Source organism: Quercus suber, unplaced genomic scaffold, assembly GCF_002906115.3.
Source record: "Quercus suber isolate HL8 unplaced genomic scaffold, Cork oak 2.0 scaffold_483, whole genome shotgun sequence".
NCBI lineage: Eukaryota > Viridiplantae > Streptophyta > Magnoliopsida > Fagales > Fagaceae > Quercus > Quercus suber.
Genome location: NW_027069933.1, coordinates 265,290 through 290,889, shown reverse-complemented (window position 1 = coordinate 290,889; position 25,600 = coordinate 265,290). Strand labels below are relative to the sequence as shown.

The 25,600-nt window shown below is 39.1% G+C and overlaps 1 protein-coding gene across 1 annotated transcript; it reads right to left on the bottom strand.

Annotated features, from left to right (window-relative positions):
- Nucleotides 1-22,194: 22,194 nt before the first annotated feature.
- Nucleotides 22,195-23,304, bottom strand: LOC112001802 (uncharacterized). The gene is made up of 2 exons (XM_024033983.1): nucleotides 23,149-23,304; nucleotides 22,195-22,872 (listed from the first exon to the last, which is right to left on the bottom strand). The coding sequence occupies exons 1-2, from the start codon at nucleotides 23,302-23,304 to the stop codon at nucleotides 22,195-22,197; spliced, it is 834 nt and encodes a 277-aa protein (XP_023889751.1).
- Between the last annotated feature and the right edge of the window lie 2,296 nt (nucleotides 23,305-25,600).

The following is a 25,600-nucleotide window of genomic DNA, read 5'->3' as shown; positions in this document are numbered from 1 at the left end:
ATCAGTGATATTTATGTGATTTGATTTTTCCCACAATAGTTGTTCTTTAATGAATTAAATTGTTCTTGCTTCATATCAATTGACTAAGATGAGATTCTAGATATGAGTTCAATCATGTTTTTCTCATGATTTAGGATTTGTCTTAATTAATTGAATACTTGGTTTATTAATTCTTGATTATAGAATTGGATATCGTTTGTGATTTGTCTGTCAATGGATACAAGTTATGATTTGATTTTTAGAATTGGATATATCTTGTGATTTGTTTGGCTACGGATACAATTGATGATTTGGTTTTATACTTAAGAAGCGAAGAAGAACATGCTTTAGATTTTTAAACATAAGTTTTAATGATGATATTTTCCATGATAGCAAGATTGATTTCTAGATTATCATGCAGTGGTTGGGAAAAATTAATGATCATAAATATATGCTGATATGACTTACAAGGTGGATTCCAAAACCTTAATTCCTTTTCCTTGATTGTTTACATCTTTTTATTGTTTTATATCTCTTGCTTAATTTAACTATTTGCTTAATTTTATTATTTGCTTAGTTTATTTAATTTCAAAACAACCAATTTTTAATTAAACTAGATTAGGATTAATTTGGTTAAGATTTGATTTAATTTTCCTACATTCATTCAAGTCCCTACGGGTTCGACCTCGTTCTTGTCAAACTATACTTCGGTACGGTTCGTACACTTGCGAGTATTTTAAAACTTCACAACAGGTCTCTCAAGTCATGGGTACCTCCTCCTTCTTCTTCTTCCAGGATAGGTGCTCCTAGTGTCCCTGGCATGGGACTCTCATTGTCTGGTTCTAACTCATCATAGAACATTGTTTCCACAAAGTTCACCTCTCCTTGGCTGAAGGGGTTACGGTTAGTAGGGATTCTTACAGCCCTCCCATTCAATCTCCCTTTAACACATTAATGGTACGTGGACGGTATAAGGCGATGCTTATGGAGCCACAGTCGTCCCAGCAGTACATGGTAGGATACCTTTAAGTTGATTACATGAAATCTGGTCAAGGCTACTATTGGTCCCACTCTTAGGGCCAGCTGTATATATCCTTCGATTGATTCTGCCAAACCTCCAAATCCAGTTATCTCCATGGAAGCCCCCAGGATTCTCCTTCCCGCTAGGCCTACGGCTTCTAGGGTGCTCAGGGCTATGAGGTTAAGCGATGCCCTTGTGTCTACCAACGCTCTTCTGATTTGGACATCATTTATAGTGGCCATTAGATAAAGGGGTCTACGGTGGTCCAGATGCTTAATCTCCATGTCCTCATAAGTGAAAGTTATGGCGTTGGTTGTTTCCAAGAAAGCTCGGCTAGCATGTGATACTGTTGTGAAACATTCCATTCCCAAATCTGCTGCTATAGTCATGAAAGACTCCGTGGTTACCCTTCTAGCTTCTGGTCTAAATCCTAGCTGGTTGAATAATGATCTGAACTTAGGATTCTTTTGAAGGGTTCTAACTGTGCTTGGATGGAAGGGTCCTTCTGTCTCTTCTGCCTCCGTAGGGTTCCCATGGATTACTATAGCTACCGCCCCCTTCGCTTTGTGGTTGGGCAGGGGGTTCCTTTGTACATCTGGCTCCTTCTGAGTAAGCTCTAAGGTTCCTTCTCTTAGCTTCCTGTGGAAGAGCCTATGGAGGGTCTAGCAATCCTTGGTGGAATACTTGGCATAATTATGAATCCTGCAAAACAAATGGTTTTTCCTTTCTTCTTCTATTGGTGGCCTGGACACAGTGAATGGCCTAACCACTCCATTCCTAATCCATTTGTCTAGGACGTGGTTTGACTCTTCTATGGTACATGGGATAACCGGTGGTTCCTCGAACACTTTTCCATCATGCCTCTTTCTTTTCTCTACCACTGATGCTGTCATAGCTTGGGATGCTGGCGTCCTTTTTGCCCTCATAGTTTGTGTTGTCCTTCTAGTTCTCTATAACAGGTCAGCGAATTGTGTGATACATAGATTCTCTAGGTTGAGTCTGTAATCAAAAAGCTTGTTGGATATGCATGTCTCTACGAGTTCCTTTTCTTCATGGTCCCCGTAACAATCCAGAGACACATCTTCAAATCTTTTGATGAACTGGACGGGATCCTCCCCAGGCCTTTATCTTACCATCTGAAGGCTTTGGAAAGTGACCTTGTCCTCTCCAAGGTAATACTTTGCACTGAATCTTTCCATCATTTTGTCCTAGGTTTTAATAGATCCTGGTCTCAGCGTCGTGTACCAAGTGTATGCTCTATCCACTAGGGATTTAGCAAACTCTCTCAAACACAACTCCCGTTCTCCTGTGTAGGGGCCCATGGTGTGAATAAACCTACTTACGTGTTCCACGACGCTTCCATTTCTCCCATCAAAGGGATGGAACTTTGGGGGTTCATATCCTTTGGGGTACGGCTTACTAAGGAGCTCTGGTGGGAATGGGGGATCCCGAGAAAATAACTTAGGGGTCCCCGAAAGTTTCTCTTTTCTTGGTCCAGAAGGGCACTGACATCCGCCAGCGTTAGGTACTAAGGGTTGGCTCCTCCTTCCACTACGGACCCTCCCTCTGGCTAGGTCCTGTCATGGTTGCCCACAAGGAGGGCATTGTCCCTGACTTCTTGTGTCTTGCCTTCTTTGAGAAGACAAACCTCTTGCTGCAAATCCTTTAGGATTGCAGCCATTTGAGCCACAAGATCTGGTTCCTGCCTTGGGTCCCGTTGCTCTGATGCTACCTCGTGCTCTGTTAGGGGCACCTCACCTCTTTTTCTAAAGGCCACTTCATTTTCTCCCATGGGCTCAGAAACCGTGGGTGGCACATTTGCACCTTTGCTATTCCTTGGCCTTGGAGGCATGCTCTGCGAAGGGATTATCTCTTCCCTTTTCTTTTCTCAATCCCCAGTGGAGTTACCAAAATGTGAGAGTGTTTTTTTCTTCTCAGCATAGTGACCCAAAGATCTTGGGCCAAATAAATATTTTTGGTGGACCGAGCTTGGTTCACCGTAGCTAAAAGGCTGTTTAAGAACCAAGTGGTGCACAAAACAAACTCGCTACAATACAAATAACTAACAAACAACAATATTTGTATTGAATGACATTTCAACAGCAAAGGAATGCACAGAAAATGAAATACAATGTAAGAAAAAGTTAGGGATCCTCAAATTAGTGAGGTGCATTTTATTAATTTTCTTTAGTTATGATCACAGTGCTCACTAAGACGTGATACAAGGTTCAACTAAGTTCAAAAATTACAGACTTTGATAGCTATTCAAGCTTCCAAGACTTGCAAAGTTTGAATTTGTTGAATCTGAGCATGTGCTATAGTGGCTGTCCCTGGGAAACTGGGAGCGGTTCCTCTGTTTTCTTTTAATTTTATAGATCTCTTCCTATAGTTCTATATTCATTTTGATAATCCAAAAAATGGCCATGAACGCCTGAATGATCTAATCAAAAATTGAATCTCTATCTGAATCCGAATCCCCTTTTCAGCATGGACCCCCTCCTCCTTTTATAGCACAGCTCGGGCTCCTGGGTACTGGTGATTTCTCCCTTTTACCCCTTGGAGTTCGTGTTGTGCCAATTTTCTCAGGGCTATGTCGTTTCCTTTTTTTCTCATAGCTTCTTACTTTAGGTGCGACCAAACGAAAGTCCCTTAGTTGGTTTTCTATTTCTAGACTTCTCCATTAACTGATCTTCAGCTATTTCGCATTTTCTTCCACCTCTCCATCTTTTTCAGTTGTACTCTTCTTTGTCATTTCCTCCAAATGGTTGGAATCACGGCTCTTGCGTTTTTGCTTCGTACTCTCTGGTCCTGCTGTATGTCTGGAGCATGAGACCTGCATGCTCTTTCTCTTTTATCCCTCTTTGAATTTGCTTCAATCTTACTTTGTGCGCCCCAAGGATCCCTGGATTCTGGTGACTTCTAGGATCCCAGCCCAATCTTTTCTTACTAGGCTCTTTTTGGTTTATTGGTCTTGGAGGGTTTTGGGCCTTTTTCTTGCTTTCTTTTCTTCCATGGGTCTTTGGATCCTTTGTGCCCTTACCCTTTTTCTCCTTTCTTTTCCCTTTTCTCCGTTGTATAAGCCCAACCCTCCTTCTCTCATTTTTCTCTTAGCTTTATTATTTATTTATTTTTTTTTTTTGTGAAATGAGCCCAACGTTTTATTTCTTTGGGCCTTAGTCTGTAACCAATTTTTTTGAACCTCAACAATTGTTTTCATGTGTTCAAGAATCTCCCGACTCTTTGTTCACCATCACAAACAATTTTTTTTCTTAGAAAAAAAAAGCAGGAAAAATGGTAAGGATTTATCATCACATGTTGTACATGATTGATGAGGTCCATTAAGTTCCAACTTATTACTCTCATTTTGAAATTTAATTGAATTCACATCAGTCATTTTTATGAAAAGTAATCTAGTGCAGGGGTGGACTCAAAATAGAATAAAAATTTATGACCAGCTACTAACATCCAAGAATGTACTACAAGGTGATACTCATAACAAGCCCATATATAAATTAAAATTCTTTATATTCACTCCCATCCGACCCAAAATAAGTAAGTAAACAATAGATCAACACCATTTTTTACAAATGAACAAACTTATTTATAATTTAGGAAAAAAAATTGACTACTGTCTAAATTTGCCTTACATAATGAACAGGGATCAATAAAAACATCAACCAACATTGCAACATAGATAATCATAGAAGTCTCATGGTTTAAGTATATACAATCATCATAGTTTTCTCACCTACTAGTGACCAAAAGGAATAATAGAAGAATTAAAACATGTTGGATTGTGTTCCAAGCAAACCTGTGAAACCAAAAGGGAACCAAAAATTTTAAATATATATAATAAAAAATAAAAACCAGATGGAAAAAGGAATGAAAAAAAGGGATGCACCGAAATTTAGAGGCGATAAACAGCAGATATCGCGAACAAAGAGAGATGCAGAGAGAGATAGAGGAAACTGTATCTTTTATCATCGACATCGAAGGGAAGAAGATATGCTGCTACCGAACTGAGAAAACTGCGGAACAGACAAAACTTTAAAGCTTCGTGGCTTGTGGGATTCTTAGAGCTCCATAGGTTTGTGGGATTCTTTGCTTGCGAAAATTTTGAAATACAACCTACATTTTTTTCGCGGGAATTTCAATATAAAATTTTATTCTTCTTTTCAATATAAAATATTTTCAAATGTAAAATATTTTACATGTAAAATTTTACTGTAAAATATTTTCAAGTATTTGGAAAGATCAATCACATGAAAAATGCAAGCCATCAAGTGTTTGGAGCTTGTTGGTGGTGCCTAGATCGATTTGATTGACTAAAAATATTTTACCTTTGACTAAATATTTTACTACAAAACAAACACTGAAAAATGTGAAAAAAAAAATCATAGAAAGATAGAGGTGAAAACTGAAGAGGGAAAGGAAAGAATTGTTGGTCAGAGGAGGTGAATTTACAAGAAATGAGGGAGAGTCATTCTTAGATTTTAGGGGCATTATAGTCATTTTTGATGATCTAATGGTATTTTGATTATTTTAAAGGTTCTAAGGGTATTTTGACAATTTTTTTTACGTTGTTTAGGGAATTTCGATCCTTTCTAAGGTTTTCGGGTCATTTTGGTCATTTTTTAGGTAATAAGGGTATTTTGGCATTTTTTAAGTTTTTAAGGGTATTTTTAGATATTCTCTAGGTATTGGGGGCATTACGGCCATTTTTTTTTTGTTATAAGGCTATTTTTGCCATTTTTTTGGTTTCGTGGTTATTTCAACCATTTTTTGGTTTTATGGTCATTTCGGACATTTTTCAACTTTAAAGGCCATGTAGTCATTTTTTTTCTAATTGTATTTAGGTCATTTTTTAGCTTTTCAGGAGTATTTTAGTCATTCTTAACTTTCAGGGGCATTACAGTCATTTTCTTTGTTCTAATGGTACTTTGGTCATTTTATAGGTTCTAATGGTATTTTTTTTTTTTTAGGGAATTTGGGGGGGGGGGTGTTTGGGTCATTTTTTAGGTTTTGAGGAAATTTCGATCCTTTCTAAGGTTTTCGAGATCGTTTTGGTCATTTTTTAGGTAATAAGGCTTAGTTTTCGTGGTTATTTTAGTACTGCACAATGTAAGAACGATACCAGTCACATGTGATTTTGGTACTGCACAATTTGAGAATGGTACCATCAAATGTCAAAAGAAAAAAACACAAGTACAACTGAACGTGACAAAAGTATTGTCATGTGTGATGTTGATATTACTTAATGTGATAAAGGACCCATTAAGTGTGAGAAAAAAAATAAGAGAACTATTGAATGTGAAAAAAGTACAATCACATGTGATGTTGATACTGCCCAATATGACGATGGAACTGTCAAATGTGAGTAAAAAAATAAGGGAACCATCGTCACATTAAGTTGTATCAATATTATATATAGGCATAACTAACCTAACTCAACCCAACCCAACCTAACCCTACTGAATAACCTAATAATCGACGAATATATATAACAAAAACAGTACTCCTAAAATCTCTAAAATTCTTAAAATACCCTTAAATATACTAAAATTATCAAAACACATACTAATAATTGAAAATTACCAAAATGACCCTAAAACTCTCAAAAATTATTGGAATATCCTTAAAAACTAAAAAATGACCAAAATGACCCTAAAATCTAAAAAATTACTAAAATACCCTCTAAACCTAAAAAATAATCGAAATACCCTTAGATACTAAAAAAATGACTATGAAATCTAAAAAATGACTAAAATGACCTTGTAACTTAAAAAGTGACAATAATGCCCTTAGAACCTAAAGAAATGACTGTAATGCACCTTAAACCTAAAACATGATCGAAATACCTATAAAACCTTAAAAATTACCGAAATGACCCTTAAACCTTAAAAAATTTTGAAATACCCTTGAAACCTAAAAAATGACCAAAATACCTCATAAAACTTGAAAATGACCAAAATACCCCCGAAAATCCTCAACAAGGAATACCTTAGAACCTAAAAAATAATCAAAATAACCTTACAACCTAAAAAAATGACCCAACGACCCTAAAACCTAAAAAAGAAATTGACCAAAATTATCCTACAACATAAAAAATGATTGAAATAACCAATAAACCTAAACCTATGACCAAAAATACTCCATAACACTCAAATATGCCCAAAATACTCTTGAAACCCTCAAAAATTACTAGAACCTAAAAACTAACTAAAATGACCCCGTAACCAAAAAAATTACTTAAATATGCTTTAGAACTTAAGAAAATGACCATAATGTCCCCAAAACCTAGAAACGTACCGAAATAGTTTCACATGTGACCGTACTTTTGTCAGATTCGATGATACCCTAATTTTTCATAATTTTTTTTTCTCACATTTGATAGTTTCATCATCACATTGGGCAGTATCAACATCGCATTTAACCGTATTATTGTCACATTCCATGGAAGCATTATTTTTTTCACATTTGACAGTTCTATTGTCATATTGGGTAGTTTCAATATCACATTTTACCACACTTTTGTCACATTTGAAATTTTTTTTCTCACATTTGATAGTTCCATCATCATATTTTATCATACTTTTGTCATATTTGGCAATTACATTTAAACTTCAACAAATTTAAATTCTATTCAAACTGAAAATCTATTATAAAAAATTCTAAACTTAAATATTTCAACAAATTTAAAATCTATTCAAATTAAAATTTTTAATTAAAAAAAAAAAAAAAGCTTAACTCCCAGACAAATGCGCCTGCTTTCTTTCTCAAAATAATAATAATAATAATAATAAAATAAAAAATACAATCTTTTGACTTCTACTCCAAGTAAAAGTTTATTATCAACATTTTAATAACAGCTAATTAGTAAATCAATGTTATACATTTAATCTTTAACAAATTAAAATTCTATTATTAAATATATATATATATATATTATCCAAAAAGTAGGCTAGTAGGGTATTCTTAGCAATGCCCAGTAGAATGGTTAGTGTATTTTCTAGGTCTCAAATGTATCAGTCCACTCTTTCTACAATTTCATTGATTTTCTTGTTTTCTTTTACCAATTAAATAAAGACAAAAGGCCAAAGGCCAAAGATAGGGGCATGAAAAGAAATTTTCATTTATAGCCGTAGTTGTGTTAATCACACGAAAAGCTACTGTGTTTCTCTACTATCACTATGCTTTTGGATAAAGATTGAGAGGTAGTTTATAATAAAACGAGAATTAACATACTTAAGAAGAGGTAGCTGAAATTTTTTTGCGTAATCATTCAACTAAAATTGAATTCTGTCATATCATTGAAAATCCCATTCTAATCTAACATTTGTTTATAAAATAGCCAACGATTCAATGTTCCTAGACCAATATGGTATTATGTCATAATAGCATCTTAAGAATGGTAAAAGAGGAAAAAGAAGAGAATTGTAAGAGATATCAAAGGATGCAAGTCCTAAGATATTTCATTAAACACTGCCAATTTTCATGATCCCAAACCTAGTCTAGATCACCATAAGTGGTAAAGTAAAAATCACCATTCACACCACAACGGACAATTCACATGGTGAATATGACAAAACTTCCAAAACATAAAAACAAAAACAATAAAAATTGCTTTTAATACCAATACGCCAAAGTCCGTAACAAAGCTCAGCCAAATCTCTCAGCTGCAACGCTGCTTCCTAAACTCATTTTATTTGTTACCTGAAAAGTAAAAAGCCAAACATGGAAACTCATCTCACAGTTTACACACATGGAAATTAGTCCAAACCCAAAAAAACACAATAAACACATGAACCCAATATCTTACATATTTGCACAACTATTATATATATATTGACATAAAAACAATATTCCCGTTAATTGAATCCAAGGACCAAATACATAAAAACAAGAAGCAACCCAATTGCATAAAATGGATGCAGTTATAGACAAGCTCCATCAAATGTGAGAAAGAGCACAGTTAGTCAGAGTGATCAAACACAAAGGCATCAATGCACAGTACATAAACACAAAAGTCTAACCGGCAATCCTATATCAACTAACCCATCCGAACATAAAGATATAGAGATCAATTTCAAAGTATTTCCTTATTTTCTTCTTCACCAGAATACAAAAACACTGCCCACTTTCACATAGTCTTAACACTAGCAAATATTCCAACAATGACCCATCAAAATATCAATCAAATGTCTAATACTAATTCATTGCAACAAAATCAACCATTTCAAAAAGCAACAAACTTTACTAAATTGCATTATTGCATATAAAACAAGAGCTGGTGTGTGAAGAGAAGCCAAAGAGCTGAAATCATGCACAAACAGAGACTAAAAATATGCCACTACCAAATTATCCAAAGAGCAAAATTCGTTGAGTTTTCTTTATTGTTTCAATCATTTTTTTTTCTAAGTAACCAAACACAAAACAAAGAATATAAGGAAATGGAAATATATATAAAATTATGCTATCAATCTGAGAAGGGAATCATGAAAATAAAAATAAAACATGAGCCAAAGGGAATGAAAGAAAAAATTAAACAAAAAAAAAAATAAATAAATAAAACCTTACTGATTCAAGATCGTCGGGAATGGTCCGAATCGGCGACGAATGGGCTGAAATAATACTTCAAAACCGTCGAGAATCGGCGACGAATGGATCGAGATTGGCAACGAATAGGAATCATCGAGAATCGGCGACGATAGGAGTTGAAAGGACACTTCAAAGCGTCGCCGATGTTGAAGGACGGCGAAGCGTCGCTGATGCGAAGGACGACGAAGCGTCGCCGGTTCGAGGAAGGCGAAGCGTCGCCTTCGAAGAAGGTGAAGCGTCGCCGGTTCGAAGAAGGCGAAGCGTCGCCGGTTCGAAGAAGGCGAAGCGTCGCCGGTGATTTGGAGTGGCTTATCGGCGACGGTAGCTACTCATCGGCGACAGTTCGTCTTTCTCGGCGATTCAGAGAACGGTTTACAAAGGTCGCCGATGAAGATTTTAGCGACGGTGGCTGCTTATCGGCGACGGTGGGCTGCTTATCGGCGACGGTGGGCTGCTCATCGGCGACGGTTCATCTCCATCAGCAACGGTTGGTCAAGCGAAACAAGCATCGGCTGGGTTTCTTCTCTTTTTTGGTCTGGGTTTCTCAGCGTTTTTTGAGCGGGTGTGAGTTTTTTGTTCTGCTGAGTGGGTGAGTTTTTTGTGCTGCTGTGTGGGTTGGGTTATTTATAGTTAGTCTTTAGCGACGAAATTCAACTTTCGTCACTGTAGCATACTTTTAGTGACAAATTATGATTTTGTCACTAAAAACATTTAAGTGCAAAACCATTGTTATTTTTAGTGACGAATAGTTTTCGTCACTAATTCTTCCTTATAGTGACGAAATGATTTTCGTCACTAATACTATCACAGCAATACCTACAGTGACGAAATATTTCGTCACTAAAAATTTCAACTTTTAGTGACGAAATATTTCGTCACTATAGCTTAATTAAAATTAAGCCAAAAATTCCCTCCACTGGCGCCTATTTTTTTGTTCACAATAGCGACGAAATTTATTTTTCGTCGCTAAATGTAATAATTTTTTTCACTTTTAGTGACGAAATTCATATTTCGTCACTAAAGCTGTATTTTTAGCGACGAAAAATATTTCCTCACTAATTTTCGTCGCTAAAAATACATTTTGTTGTAGTGCGGGGACCATTTATTTTTTGGTTCTTCTTTAACCAAGAGTGTGAGACCAAGAAAACATGGGTGAGATGTAAGTTTAAATATATATATATATATATTTAATAATAGAATTTTAATTTGTTAAAGATTAAATGTATAACATTGATTTACTAATTAGCTGTTATTAAAATGTTGATAATAAACTTTTACTTGGAGTAGAAGTCAAAAGATTGTATTTTTTATTTTATTATTATTATTATTATTATTTTGAGAAAGAAAGCAGGCGCATTTGTCTGGGAGTTAAGCTTTTTTTTTTTTTTTAATTAAAAATTTTAATTTGAATAGATTTTAAATTTGTTGANTTAGGGTTATTCTGTCATTTTTTAGGTTCCAAGGGTATTTTGGTCATTTTGTAGGTTATAGGGGTATTATGGTAATTGGTGAGGAAAAAAAAAAACTAGGGAACCATCGAATGTGACAAAAGTACCATTGAATGTGAGCAATGTATGGTCTAATGCGATGTTGGTATTACCTAATGTGACAATAGAACCATCAAATGTGAGAAAAAAATAAAAAGACCACCAAATGTGACAAAAGTACAGTCACATGTGATGTTGGTATTACACAATGTGAGGACAGCACCGTCAAATGTGAGAAAAAAATAAAGTACAATCAAATGTGATGTTTTTTTTTTTTTTTGATAAGTCAAATGTAATGTTGATACTGCCTAATGTGATAATAGAATCATCATTTGTGAGAAAATAAAAATTGAACCGCTAAACATGACGAAAGTACAATCACATGTAATTTTGGTATTGCACAATTTGAAGATAGTACCATCAAATGTCAGAAAAATATATATATATATATATATATGAGTACAACCGAACGTGACAAAAGTTTTGTCATATGTGATGTTGATATTACTTAAACTGTTAATGGAACCATTAAATGAAAAAAAAAAAAAAAAAAAAAAAAACTATTGAATGTGACAAAAGTATAGTTACATGTGATATTGGTACTGCCTAATGTGACGATAAAAACTATCAAATGTGAGTTAAAATTAAAGTACCGCCGAATGTGAAAAAAGTACAGTCAAATAAGATGTTAGTATTGCCTAATGTGGCAATAGAACCATCAAATGTGAGAAAAAAAAAATTAAGGGAACCATCGTCACATTAAGTTGTACCAATATTACATATGGGCGTAGCCAACCCAACCTAACCTTGCTGAATTACCTAATAATTGACAAATATATATATAACAAAAATAGTACTCCTAAAATCTCTAAAATTCCTGAAATTCCCTTAAATATACTAAAAAATGACCGAAATGACCCTAAAATCTAAAAAATCACTAAAATACCCTCTAAACCTAAAAAATAATCGAAATACCCTTAAATACTAAAAAAAAATGACCATGAAACCTAAAAAATGAGTAAAATGACCTTGTAACTTAAAAAGTGACAGTAATGCCCTTAGAACCTAATAAAACGACCATAATGCACCTTAAACCTAAAAATGATCGAAATACCCATAGAACCTTAAAAATTACCGAAATGACCCTAAAACCTTAAAAAATTTTGAAATACCCATGAAACCTATAAAATGACCAAAATACCTCATAAAACTTGAAAATGACCAAAATACTCCCGAAATCCTCAACAATTACCGAAATACCCTTAGAACCTAAAAAATGATCAAAATACCCTTACAACCTAAAAAATGACCCAATGATCCTAAAACCTAAAAAAAATGACCAAAATTACCCTAAAACATAAAACTTGATCGAAATAACCAAAAAACCTAAAACAATGACCAAAAGAACTCTATAACACTAGAAAATGACCAAAATACCTTTGAAACCCTCAAAATTTACCAAAAGACTCTTAAAACCTAAAGACTTACTTAATGACATTAAAACCTAGAAAATGACCGAAATGACCCTATAACCTAAAAAATTACTTATATATGCTTATAACCTAAGAAAATGACCGCAATGCCTCGGAAACCTAGAAACTTACCGAAATAGTTTCACATGTGACCGTACTTTTGTCACATTCATTGATACCCTAATTATCCATAACTTTTTTTTCTCACATTTGACAGTTTCATCATCAAATTGGGTAGTACTAACATCGTATTGGACCGTACTATTGTCACATTCCATGGGAGCATTATTTTTTCACATTTGACAGTTTCATTGTCACATTGGGTAGTTTCAATATTACATTTGACTATACTTTTGTCATATTCGAATTTTTTTTCTCACATTTAACAGTTCCATCGTCACATTTTATCATATTTTTGTCACATTTGACGGTTACATTTAAACTTCAACAAATTTAAATTCTATTCAAATTAAAAGTTTTTAATTAAAAAAAAAAATCCAATCTTTTGACTTCTACTCCAAGTAAAAGTATTAACATTTTAAGAACAGCTAATTAGTGAATCATTGTTATACATTTAATCTTTAACAAATATAAATTTTATTAAAATGAAAATTCTATTGTAAAAAAATATAAACTTAAATCCCACCCATGTTTTCTTGGCCTCACACTCTTGGTAAAAGAAGAACCGAAAAATAATTGGTCCCTGAACTCAATGCTAGAGCTGCAGAAAACACACAAACCATCCACTGGAACTTGGAAGACCCTGTTGCAAGATTCTACCTTTTGTTGAAAGCTTGTTAATAATAAGCATCCAACCAACAAATGAATGTTTGGGAATGGCCAAGTTAAACCACAGTAAATGCCACCATTCCATATTATTACCTCTTCTCCGAATTTCATTTCAAATACCAGCACAATCAAATTTATAAGAACCAATCCATTAGGGAGCAATTATTAGTTGATGCATAAGGACCATGTTTCCTAGACTTTTTTTGTACTTGATTTTATTTATATCATAAAAGATATAACCATCAGGTTAAAGGGTTTAACATGGAGAGAGAAACACCCCTAGTACTTCAAGACCCTCCTTTTTATTTTTTTATTATTTTTTATAACACTTCAAGGCCCTCCTTATTACATTACTTGATTAGACTTTTGCTCATTTGATATGCCCTCTTTGAAAATAGATTCCTTTTGATCATGTAGCCATGAGTCATTCCTTTTGGAGTTGTTGACAGAGGTGGCTGAGGATGAATAACCTCTGGCTCTGCTGTTACATTGCTCCTTCCAGACGATAGGCGTTTCACTTTTAGATCTAGGCCACGCACATAGTCAGATGGCTCAGTGCTAGCATGGGTACTACTACAGCTTGTATCCAAATCTTCTCCAGACATTCGACTAGGGGTCATTATTGAGTCAATACTAGATAGACTAGAGGCTCTAGGAATGCTGTCTTTGCTTGATCTCCTCATAATGTCTGTGTAAAGTTCTGACATGTCAACTACCTCCCAGTCAGCTGAGAACTTTCCCTCTCAATCCTCTTTCGATGCTGGAAGAGATTCCACTTCATAGTTGTACTTTAACAAGCTTAAGAACTTGAGAAATCCAGCAACAAGATAACGCAGAGGACCAAAGCGCTTCTGATATTTCTCAGAAAGTTCCAACACTGCAACAAAGTGGAAATACAGACGCGAGCAACAAATACTCAAAAACTAATCAGACATTATTGTACCACGCTTCCTTTTTTTTTTTTTTTTTTATGTGGATAATTATTACTGTAACATGCATGTGATACATAACCATTGACAGTAAGTAACTCGTTCCATATAATATTTAGCTGGTAATTGTATTCCTGTTTCACTACTCAATCTATCATTAAAAACTAAAATAATGGATCAAAGTGCAATTGATGAAGTATAAATTCGTCAGTCGAGAATCTCAGATGGACGAATTCCTCGGCCTTGACAAGTGGTCACTGGTGTGGTGCCTGCCACAACAGCTCCGATGCCAAAGTTAATATACGGTGCTAAACGATAATGAAACATAATGAATTGATATAGCAGAAATAAGTCTTTCGATGTGTCCTTACCCCATTCTTGGCGATGTAGGAGCTTTATATATGTCTTCACGGCTTGTGACCGTTGGAGTAGTTATGGAGGTCTTAATGTTCCTCTTCGAAACGTTTTGGCGCTATTTTAATATGGCATCAATGCACTCCAACGGTCCACGGAATGGGTCTTGTAACCGTCCTAGGCTTGATTGACTGCATTGAATGACTTGGATGTCTTCGTCATTAGTGTGAACGATTACTCCATCAGGCCTAAAGGCATACTCGTCCGTCTTTATAGTCTCGTCCATGTTAGACGGATTTGTCATTCTCATCAGCTGCCCCCCAATTCTTTGGTCGTCATGTCATGACGATCATAGAATATGAAGGGGTTTACAGGTTGTAAATGACTTCTAGGATTTTGTTCCGTATTAAGTGCGAAGTGGCGGCGCTCCATAGGTTGTGGTATACGTGGCACGCATTGATTGGTGGAGTTAATGCTCCAAGTAGTGGGACTATTGGGTTTCCCGCTGGTCTTTCCGTTTTTCGAGCCTCTGTTTTTAAACTCCTCCTCTACTTACTTTTTTCTTTTTATTTTTCGAAACTCTCTAATCATTATCTCCCCTCTGTTGGCCTTCCCCCGCTATTTTTCTCCACATTGCTGTGCTGTTTAGCAGTGCTTAGTCTGCCACTGCTCAAGGTATGTCGTTTTTCTTTTCTTGCGTTTTTCCTCTTTTTCTTTGTGGTTTTGCTGTGGTGATGTTTCTGATTTTCTTCCTTTCTTTCCTTTTCTTCTTCTATTTGTTTTCAGTGTTTCATTTTTAGCTGTACCGTTCTTTTCTGCACTTTCTTTTTGGGGTTTTTTATGGTTAGCAATTTTGAGGTTAGAGCTGCTTGCCCCTCGGTTTCTTTTCTCTTCGCACGCTTAGGGGGCTCCTTAGGTGATTTTTCTGGTTTTGAAAATTTCGTTTCCGAGGGTAGTGGTTTAGGACATGTGTTGGCAGAATTGTTGCCTTTGATGCGGCAATCAATTGATTGGTTCGAAGGTTAGAAAAGGATGATGTCTGAAGTTAGATCTAGCGATCTCGAGACGGGGTTATCTTCCAATGGTGACCCCGTGGAGAGGGATGCCGTCGTCTTTAGTCCCCGGGTGGTTAGGGCTTTTCATGCTCTTGAGGAGGTCTGTGGGTTAGATGCTGAGACGGTGAATAGATTCAGGGATAGATTCCAATTTCTGGATAGGGTTTGTGTCTGTCGGCCCAGGGACGAGGATAGGGCTTGTCACTTTTTTCCTGGTGAGGTGTGCTTCTATGAGGCCACCTTTACTTGTGGCCTTAGGTTCCCCGTCCACCCTTTCCTGATGGAGCTTCTAGATCATTTTGGGATTGCTCCGAGGCAACTGATGCCCAATTCATGGAGGATAGTGGTCAGCTGTATGGGAATATGGCTGGCTGCTAACGGGGATATAATCAAAGTAGGTGAGCTTGTCCACCTATATCGTCTGAAAGAATCCAAAGAATATGGATACTATGAGTTGGTACCCTGGGAGAGGAGGACCAGGATCGTTAGAGGGTTGCCTTTGTCCTTCAGGTACTGGAAGTCAAGATTTTTCTTTATGTCCAGGGATGATTTTGAGACCCCCTCCAGCTAGGACTGGGATGACATTCCAAGGTTGCTTCGTCGGTGGGGAACCCCGACATTAGGTGCGTCAGTATATAAATATTTTTTGTTTTTAGCTCTGCTACACTTGTTGTTATCGTCACTAACCTCTTGATTCTTTCAATTTTTTTTGCAGTAAAGAGACGACCTAAACTTAAGAGCAAGTACAGGGCTCGGGTAGAGCAGGCAATCGAGTACGCCAAATCGATCGAGAGCTGGGACGATTTGGTAGATCCGCGAACTCTTGCCTTCTACAACCTTGGCCCGAACCCGTCTTCCTTCATCTTGCGGAACATCAACATTGAAAAAAAGAGTAAGTGATAAACCTGCTAGAGAGGATTTTTTTTTTTTTTTTTTTTTTTGAACAAGTATTCCTCTCTGGCAGAAATGACGACCAAGTTCAACAAAGATCTTTTTGCGAAGATGAGATCAAAGAAAGATGAACCCTTGTCAAACTTGGGAAAGAAGACCGTGCACGTCACCGGGAAGGGATGTGCTGCCACGTCGACCCCCTCCGTCCGTCCCATTGTCTCCGTGGGTGAGACGATGAGGACGGCCTCTCCAACTACGTCAGTGGAGGAAATAGGAGGTACCCCTGTTTCAAAAAGGCCGCGGTTATCTGACAAGGAGAAGGAAAAAACTATTTCTCGCTCGTCTACCCTTTGGAACGACGAGAAGATGGCTGTAGACAAGGCTCATGAGGTAGTGACGACTACGGACCTAAAGGCTTTATCTGGCGTTCCTTTTAACGAGATTGCAGCTCATCATGTTCACAAGCTCGTCCAAGTACTTTGTCTCGAATTTGAAATTTTTTTTTTTTTTTAAACATCTTTTATCTCCTTCTTAGGTGCTAGGGGAGAGCTTGCACCTTTCTTCTGAGTATTTCACTCAGGAGGCTAGGGTGGCTTCCATGGCATCTAGGATGGAAGTTTTGGAGGTGGAGAACTCGTTGCTGAAGAAGGATCTTATTGCTTCCATGGGTGAGGTCAATGCCTTGAAGGAGCGGGCGAAGAAGCTGAACGACGACCTCAGGGTTGAACGCCAATTGGTCTTAGAGAAGGACGAGCAGCTTATTGGTGCCCGAGAAAGCCTTAAGACCATAGCCGCCAGGTCCATTGAAGCCTTCCAAACCACCGACGAGTATAACACCGTGCTCATTAGTTGGTACTTCAAAGGTTTCGAGCTCCTGAGGAGATACCTATTGAAGCATCCTTCTGGAGTGGACATGGAGGGGCTGGATCTGGAGGAGGTGGATCAAGAGATGGCTACAGACGAGGCTGCCCTATCTTCCGCTACTGAGCCTAAAGCCCCTGTTGATGCTCTCGTTAATGTTGCTCCAGCTGACGACACACATGTTGATGATGCCGCTGCTGACGATGGTGCTACCTGAGTTTGGTACTTAGCAAAAATTTTCTTTTTCCCTTCTGTGTTTTTGGGCAGTTATGTAATTCTAATTTCGGTACAATTTTTCTATCTATTCTGGAAACAATATTTTTTAGCCCAGTGTTTATGGGCTTCTAGCTGTAAAAAGACAAGTAGCGGTTTATCAATTAGGCTTTAATTTAATTGAATTTACTTTCCCGCACTTACTTGCATTTGTGATTGTGTGCTCTTTAGTTTAGGATACGTTGGGGTCGTGGGTGCCCATGTTGCACTGGTACCCCTGCGTTACTTCATATTCGTCAGTGCTTAGCCTTTTCTAGCTTTTTGTGACTTATACCCATTTTAGGGATCTTTTAGTCGTCAATAACTTACATCCGTCAAGGCGGAATCTTGTTACTTAGCCATTTTTGGCTTTCATGGCTTATCCCTTCTTGGGGATTTTATAGTCGTTAGTAACTTACATCCGTCAGGGCGGAATCTTGTTACTTAGCCATTTTTGGCTTTTGTGACTCATTCCTTCTTAGGGATTTTATAGTCGTCAGTAACTTACATCCGTCAGGGCGGAATCTTGTTACTTAGCCATTTTTGGCTTTTGTGACTCATCCCTTCTTGGGGATTTTATAGTCGTCAGTAACTTACATCCCGTCAAGGCGGAATCTTGTTACTTAGCCATTTTTGGCTTTTGTGACTTATCCCTTCTTGGGGATTTTATAGTCGTCAGTGACTTACATCCGTCAGGGCGGAATCTTGTTACTTAGCCATTTTTGGCTTTACTTGTGACTTATGATTGAATAGGCCTGCTCACAGAGAAACATTAGCTAGATAACATCTTTATTGATTTCGATAATGAATACATTTAAACGTTACTTCTATTGGTGGTATTTTTTCAAGTGTTCAATGTTCCATGGCCTCGGGAGTCTTTGTCCGTCCAGGGTTTCTAGGTGGTAGCTACCTTGCCTGGAGTAATGGACGACTCGGTAAGGTCCTTCCCATGTGGGACCTAGCTTCCCTTGAGTAGGATCCTTGGTCGCTGGGGTTACTTTTCGCAGGACGAGGTCGCCAATGTTAAGTCGTCTGAGTTTCACCCTTTTGTTGTAATAGTCCGTCATCTTTTTCTGATATTCCGTCACTCTACTCAAGCTTTGTCTCTTACTTCATCTAGACACTCCAGGTTGAATTGTAGCCGATCATTGTTGGTTTCCTCGTTGAACATTTCTTGCCTGGTGCTGGTTACTCCTACGTTGACCGGGATCACTGCTTCAGTTCCGTAGGTAAGCTTGAAGGGGGTTTCTCCCGTCGGGGTTCTTGCTGTCATTCTGTAGGCCCACAAGACACTGGGCAATTCTTTTGGCCAGGCGCCCTTCGCGTCGTCTAGCTTAGTTTTTATGATCTTGAGTAGCGTACGGTTTGTTACCTCCGTCTGTCCATTTGCCTATGGATGTCCCGGTGATGAGAACTGGTTCTTGATTCCCAGTCCTGAGCAGAAATCTTTGAAGCTTTGGCAGTCGAATTGTCGTCCGTTATCTGATATAATTGCTATTGGAATCCCGAACCTGCAAACTATATTCTTCCACACAAAGTTTCAGATTTTCGCTTCGGTGATGGTTGCCAATGGCTCTGCTTCAACCCATTTCGTGAAATAATCAATAGCAACTAGCAAGAATTTTACCTGACCTTTGCCCAGGGGTAGTGGGCCAACGATGTCGATTCCCCATTGTGCAAATGGCCATGGGGACGTTATCGCCGTCAGTCTTTCCGCCGAAAGTCGTTGGATATTCCCGAATCGTTGGCATTTGTCACATCGCTTGACGAGCTGAGTTACGTCCACTTGCATAGTAGGCCAGAAGTAACCTGTTCGAAGAACTTTGCTTACCAAGGATCTAGGGCCAGCATGGTCCCCATAGATCCCTTCTTGTATCTCTTCCAAGATGTACTTAGCTTCTTCTTCACTAACACACTTCAAGTAGGGTATGGAGAAGCCCCTCTTGTAGAGGGTGTCGTTGAGAATTGTAAATCTGGCTGCCCTCTTTTTAATCTTTCTAGCCTCGTCCGCATTCGGAGGGAGGTGTCCGTCCTGGAGAAAGGATACGATGGGCGTCATCCAGCTATCTGTGTTCTGGATTAAGAACGTTAGAACTTCTTCAATGTTGGGGTACTTCTGGATTTCCATCCTTAGGTCCGCGTTCGTCGATCCACCTTCTGACGAGGCTATCTTGGAGACTTCGTCTGCCTCCATGTTCTGGCTCCTCGGTATCTGTACAAACTCCCTGGATCTGCCCAATTACCAGTTTTGAATCATTTTGGACTAATAGGTTCTTAGCCCCAAGCACTTTTCCGAGTCTCAATCTCTTCAGAATCCCTTCATATTCTGCCTCAGTGTTGGTGGTGGGGAATTTTAGTTGAACTCTGTACTTCAGTATTTCTCCTTCTGGGGTGACTATGACGACCCTCACTCCCCCCTGATTTCGAGCTGACGAACCGTCAGTCTGTATTGTCCATCTCTCAGCCTTATTGGTGTGCTTATCCTCATTTAGGGAAGTGAACTCGGCGATGAAATCCACCAAGGCTTGTGCCTTAATGGCCGTCCTGGGATGGTACTCGATGTCAAATTGGTTGAGTTCAATTTCCCATTGGACCATTCTTCCTGCTGCTTCAGGCTTGTTCATGGACTTTTTGATTGGTTGGTCCGTCATCACCAGAATGGGATTTGCTTGAAAATATTGTCTTAGTTTCCGGGAGGCCATAATCAACGCAAATGCAATCTTCTCAATCTTTGGATACCTGGACTCAGCCCCCTGGAAGGATTAGCTGACGTAATAAACCGGAAGCTGCTTCTTGCCTTCCTCTCGGATCAAGGCTCCACTGACGGCCGTATCTGATACCGCTAAATACAAATATAAGTTCTCACCTTCTTTGGATGGGCTTAGAAGGGGTGGATTACTCAAGTAGCATTTGAGCTCCTGGAAGGCGGCTTCGCATTCGTCTGTCCAGGCAAAGGCTTGTTTGAAGGTCTTGAAGAAGGGCAGGCATTTGTCCATAGCCCTAGAGACGAACCTATTAAGGGCTGCAATCCTTCCAGTAAGCTTCTGGACTTCCTTGACAATCTTGGGTGATTCCATGTTGATTATGGCTCGCACCTTCTCCGAATTTGCCTCTATTCCTCTCTGGGACACCATGAATCCCAGGAATTTTCCTGAAGCTATACCAAAAACACACTTACTAGGATTCAGTTTCATTTGGTATTGCTTGAGGGTAGCAAATGTTTCCTTGAGGTCGTCCAGATGGGCAAGTTCTTCTTTGCTTTTGACGAGCATGTCATCCACGTATACTTCCATATTCCTGCCTATCTACTTGTTGAACATTCTGTTCACCAATCTCTAATATGTAGCACCTGCGTTTTTCAACCCAAATGGCATTACCTTATAGCAATACAGCCCTTGGCTGGTGATGAAAGCAGTCTTCTCTTGATCTTCGTCAACCATCTTTATCTGGTTGTACACCGAGAAGGCATCCATAAACGTCAGCAACTTATGCCCGGCAGTAGAGTCTACAAGCTGGTCAATCCTTGGTAGAGGGAAACTATCCTTCGGGACGCTTTATTCAAGTCTGTGAAGTCCACGCACATTCTCCATTTCCCGTTCGCTTTTTTAACAAGGACGACGTTTGCGAGCCAATCAGGATAGTGGACCTCCCGGATGAATCCTGCCTTCAGCAGTTTATTTATCTCTTCTGTGACAGCCTAATTTCATTCTGGAGCAAATACCCTTCTCTTCTGCTTGACGGGTTTCTTCTCTAGATCCACGTCCAGCTTGTGCTGGATTACCTCTGTGGATATGCCGGGCATGTCCTCATGGCTCCATGCGAAAATATCTTGGTTCTCTTTAAGGAACTGGATTAGCCTCGACTTCATCTCAGGGCTTAGCGTCGTTCCTATCCTCGTCGTTTGGTGTCCTCTTCTTCGTCCAACTTCACTGTTTCCAAGGTTTCTATTTTGTCTTCTTCTTTCTCTTCAATCGTCCAAGTGTGGTTTTCTTTTGTGGCCAAGACGGCCTGGTAGCATTCTCTGGCTAAGACCTGGCAAGTCAATTGTTTCGGGTAGGCCCCCACCGTTACTGTCAATGTTACGATGCCCTTGGGATATACCCTGTCTCCACTGAAGCTGACGAGAGGGGTGTTGAATGGATGCAGTTTCTTTGGATCTAACTTGACCTGCTGAAATGCTAGGAGGTAGATGATATCTGCTGAGCTACTGTTGTCTACGAGGATCCTTTTGGTGTTGAACCCTTCTATGGTCAGCATTATGACTAACGGATCATTATGAGGCTGCTTCACTCCTCTGGCATCTGCTTCATTGAAATACATATCTTGATCCATCCGTCTCTGCTTGGACGGAGGTATCATGTAGACACTGTTCACTTGCCTTTGATGGGCTTTCCTGAGGGACTTGAAGGATCCCCCGATGGTGGGTCCCCTTGTGATCGTCTGTATCTCCCCGATCACGTTCTGAGGAGGTTGGAATTGACGGGTATCACCCCTGGACGAGGACTCTTATTGGTTCTTATTCCCATCTTGAAATTTATTGTACTCTCCCTTCTTTACAAACTTCTGCAATTTTCCCTTTCGTATCAACTCCTCTATCTGTTCCTTCAAGTCCCGACAATCTTCTGTGTAGTGGCCATGATCCTTGTGAAATCGGCAGTACTTATTCTTATCGCAGACGTTAGGAGACGAATGCAATGGCCTTGGCCATTTAAGGTAGTGTTCATCCTTAATCTGCGTTAAGATTTTGTCAACAGGCATAACAAGAGGAGTTAGTTTTACCGTCTTTTGATTTTTATTGTCTCTCCTTCTGATGCCGTCATTATTTCGATGATCTGGGCACTCCCTTTTCTGTCCCCTATGTTCGTCTTCCTTTCTTCCTCTGTCTCCTGGCTTTTCTGTATCCTTTATGGCTGCTAATGCATCTTCAGCATTCATGTACTTTTGCGCTTTTATGAGCATTTCTGCCATCGTCTTTGGAGGATTTTTCATGAGTGAAGCCACGAGATCCCTGGACTTTAGCCTTGCTTTGAAAGTCGTCAGCTGCACCTTGTCGTCTGCTTCGTCCACCTCTAAAGTCTCCCTAGTGAAGCGCTTTACGTACGACCGCAGGGTTTCTTTTTCTCCTTGCCTGATGGTAAGCAAATAATCTGCTAGCCTCTTGGGATGCTGTCCCCCAATGAAGTGCTGTAAGAAGGCATTACTCAGTTGGTCAAAGTTGTCAATGGACGACGTTGGCAGCTTGGTGAACCACTCCCTTGCAGCTCCTTTAAGGGTAGTAGGAAAGGAACGGCACATTATCTCATCGGGGGGCTACTGGAGCCCTAGAGTTGTTCTAAAGGTGTTTAGGTGATCTTGTGGGTCCTTGAGCCCGTCAAACGGTTCCAGTTGTGGCAACCTGAACTTCGAAAGTACTGGGCATCCCAAGACCGCGACTGTGAAAGGCGAGTCTGTTGCCCTTACCAATCTGCCCATGCTCTGGTCTGTCTTCTCCCTGATGGCATTTTTCAATTCGTCCATCTCTCTCCTCATCTCCTGGAGAAGATCTGAATTCTGGTCTACTGGAGTAGCAGCCCTTGGATGACCACTTCTCCTGTGACTATTTCCCTCGTCCTCCATGTTGTCTTTGGATCGGTTCTCCTCCTGTTGGAGTCATAGTTTCATTTCCTGATTTTGCTTGGTGAGCTCTTCGACGGCAGCTGTGAGAGTTTGAACCTGCTGGGCCAAGGCTGCGGAATCTTGATTGGATTCCATCTGAAAATAATAGTTGATTGGGAACTACTTTCTCGAGTTGGAACGTGGAAATGTCGTTTCCCACAGACGGCGCCAAACTGATGAAGTATAAATTCGTCACTTAAGAATCTCAGATGGATGAATTCCTTGGCCTTGACAAGTAGTCACCGGTGTGGTGCCTGCCACAACAGCTCCAATGCCAAAGTTAATATATGGTGCTAAACGATAATGAAACAGAATGAATTGATATAGCAGAAATAAGTCTTTTGATGTGTCCTTACCCTATTCTTGGCGATGTAGGAGCTTTATATATGTCTTCACGGCTTGTGACCGTTGGAGTAGTTATGGAGGTCTTAATGTTCCTCTTCAAAACGTTTTGGCACTATTTTAATATGGCATCAATGCACTCCAACGGTCCATGGAACGGGTCTTGTAACCGTCCTAGGCTTGATTGACTGCATTGAATGACTTGGATGTCTTCGTCATTAGTGTGAACGATTACTCCGTCAGGCTTGAAGGCATACTGGTCCGTCTTTATAGTCTCGTCCATGTTAGACGGATTTGTCATTCCCGTCAGCAATCAATATAATTCAATGATATCAAAGAACTGCTAATCAGACATAACATTAGCTAATTTACAGGCACTCTAAATGACAAAAATATCCTGTATACAAGAGATTCAAAATCAGCATCCTTTTGACAACAAATCATTGCTTTAAATTCAAACACTGCAGAACGAACAATGATTACAGAATAAGAATCAATCTCACTTCTTAGAGACACCAATTAAAATGGATTAGTGCAACAAGGGAGTATATATGTGCATTAACAGGCTAACAAGCAATGGCAGGTCTGGAACTGTGCTAAAACATGTTTAATAAAAATAGAAAATAATTTGGAAGCAGTATGACCATGCTAATAGAAGAAGAAGAAACATGTCATTTCATGAAAAACTCACATACATTAACTAATAATGGTGTAATAAAAATCCACAAGTCATGTCTCGTCCATACCTATCGTCCAAAGAGAAGGAAGGAAGTTACCCCATGCTTGTCCATGGCGACCTCATCCGTCCGTCCTTAAGGGACACCTTAAGGGACAGACGAGGTTGTTGTGTCCTGAGCACCTTAAGCCTTAGACGAGCATATTTTCACCAAGTGTGAGAAAAGTCGAACCATTGTATGCCAAATCCAACCATTGTGGAAGGCATATCCAAATAATGTAACGTCCATGGCAGTTATGGAAGTTACCTCCGAATCTTTCGTGCTACTCAGCAATTGGAACGATTATCAAAAAAGTAACCGTTGCTCACATGTTATATAAACGATCGCCAATGAGAGAGTAAGACATTCAGATACTTCCAACATTTTTGGAATTATAAAAAGACTAACTTTGTCATCAGAGGATTCTTGGCCGGCTTCCACTGGCCTCCTCTGATTCTGTGTTTATTTTCTCAGGACTCAATTACAAAATTGTCAACATCCGAGACTTTCAGCCCATTGATATAACATAATTCATCAATTGGCGCCGTCTGTGCGAAAGATAACATTTTTTGCATTTGAATTTCATCGTTGAATTCTATGATTTCTTTCTCCAACAAAGAGCTGAAATGGTCCAGACAAGATCAAGGCCTACTAGTCCAGGCCCTCAACAGAGAAGGGACGCCCCCAGCAACCCTTATCATGACCGTTAATCAACGCCTGCCATGCAGCCTTCATCAGTCCAACATATGCTGTCTATGGCTGCCGCCATGGCAAAATTAACTTGCCAAAACTAGGAATTGAGAAGGGAAGTTAATCTCATAGAACAATGACATGAGGTCTATGGAGAAGAGCATGGTCAGAGCCAAGGAGATGGAAGGAATGTAGAGTCCGAAAGCCAATCGAGGGGTACCGCACCAAGAAGGGTGCCACACTTAGAAAGGGAGATGGATTAGATGAGGAAAATTATGGTTAAGATGTGGGAGAACATGAGAAGAACTAACCTTGTAGAAGATCTAGTTCACCGAACAGACTCCTCCTTCACAGCCTCTATCAATGGCCATCCTCTGCCTCCGAAATTCAAGATGCCTTCCTTGGATTCATATGATTGGACACGTGACCCATTTAACCATATCGCCACCTTCAAGACTACCATGCACCTTCAAGGGGTTCCAGATGAGATAATGTATAGAGTCTTCCCC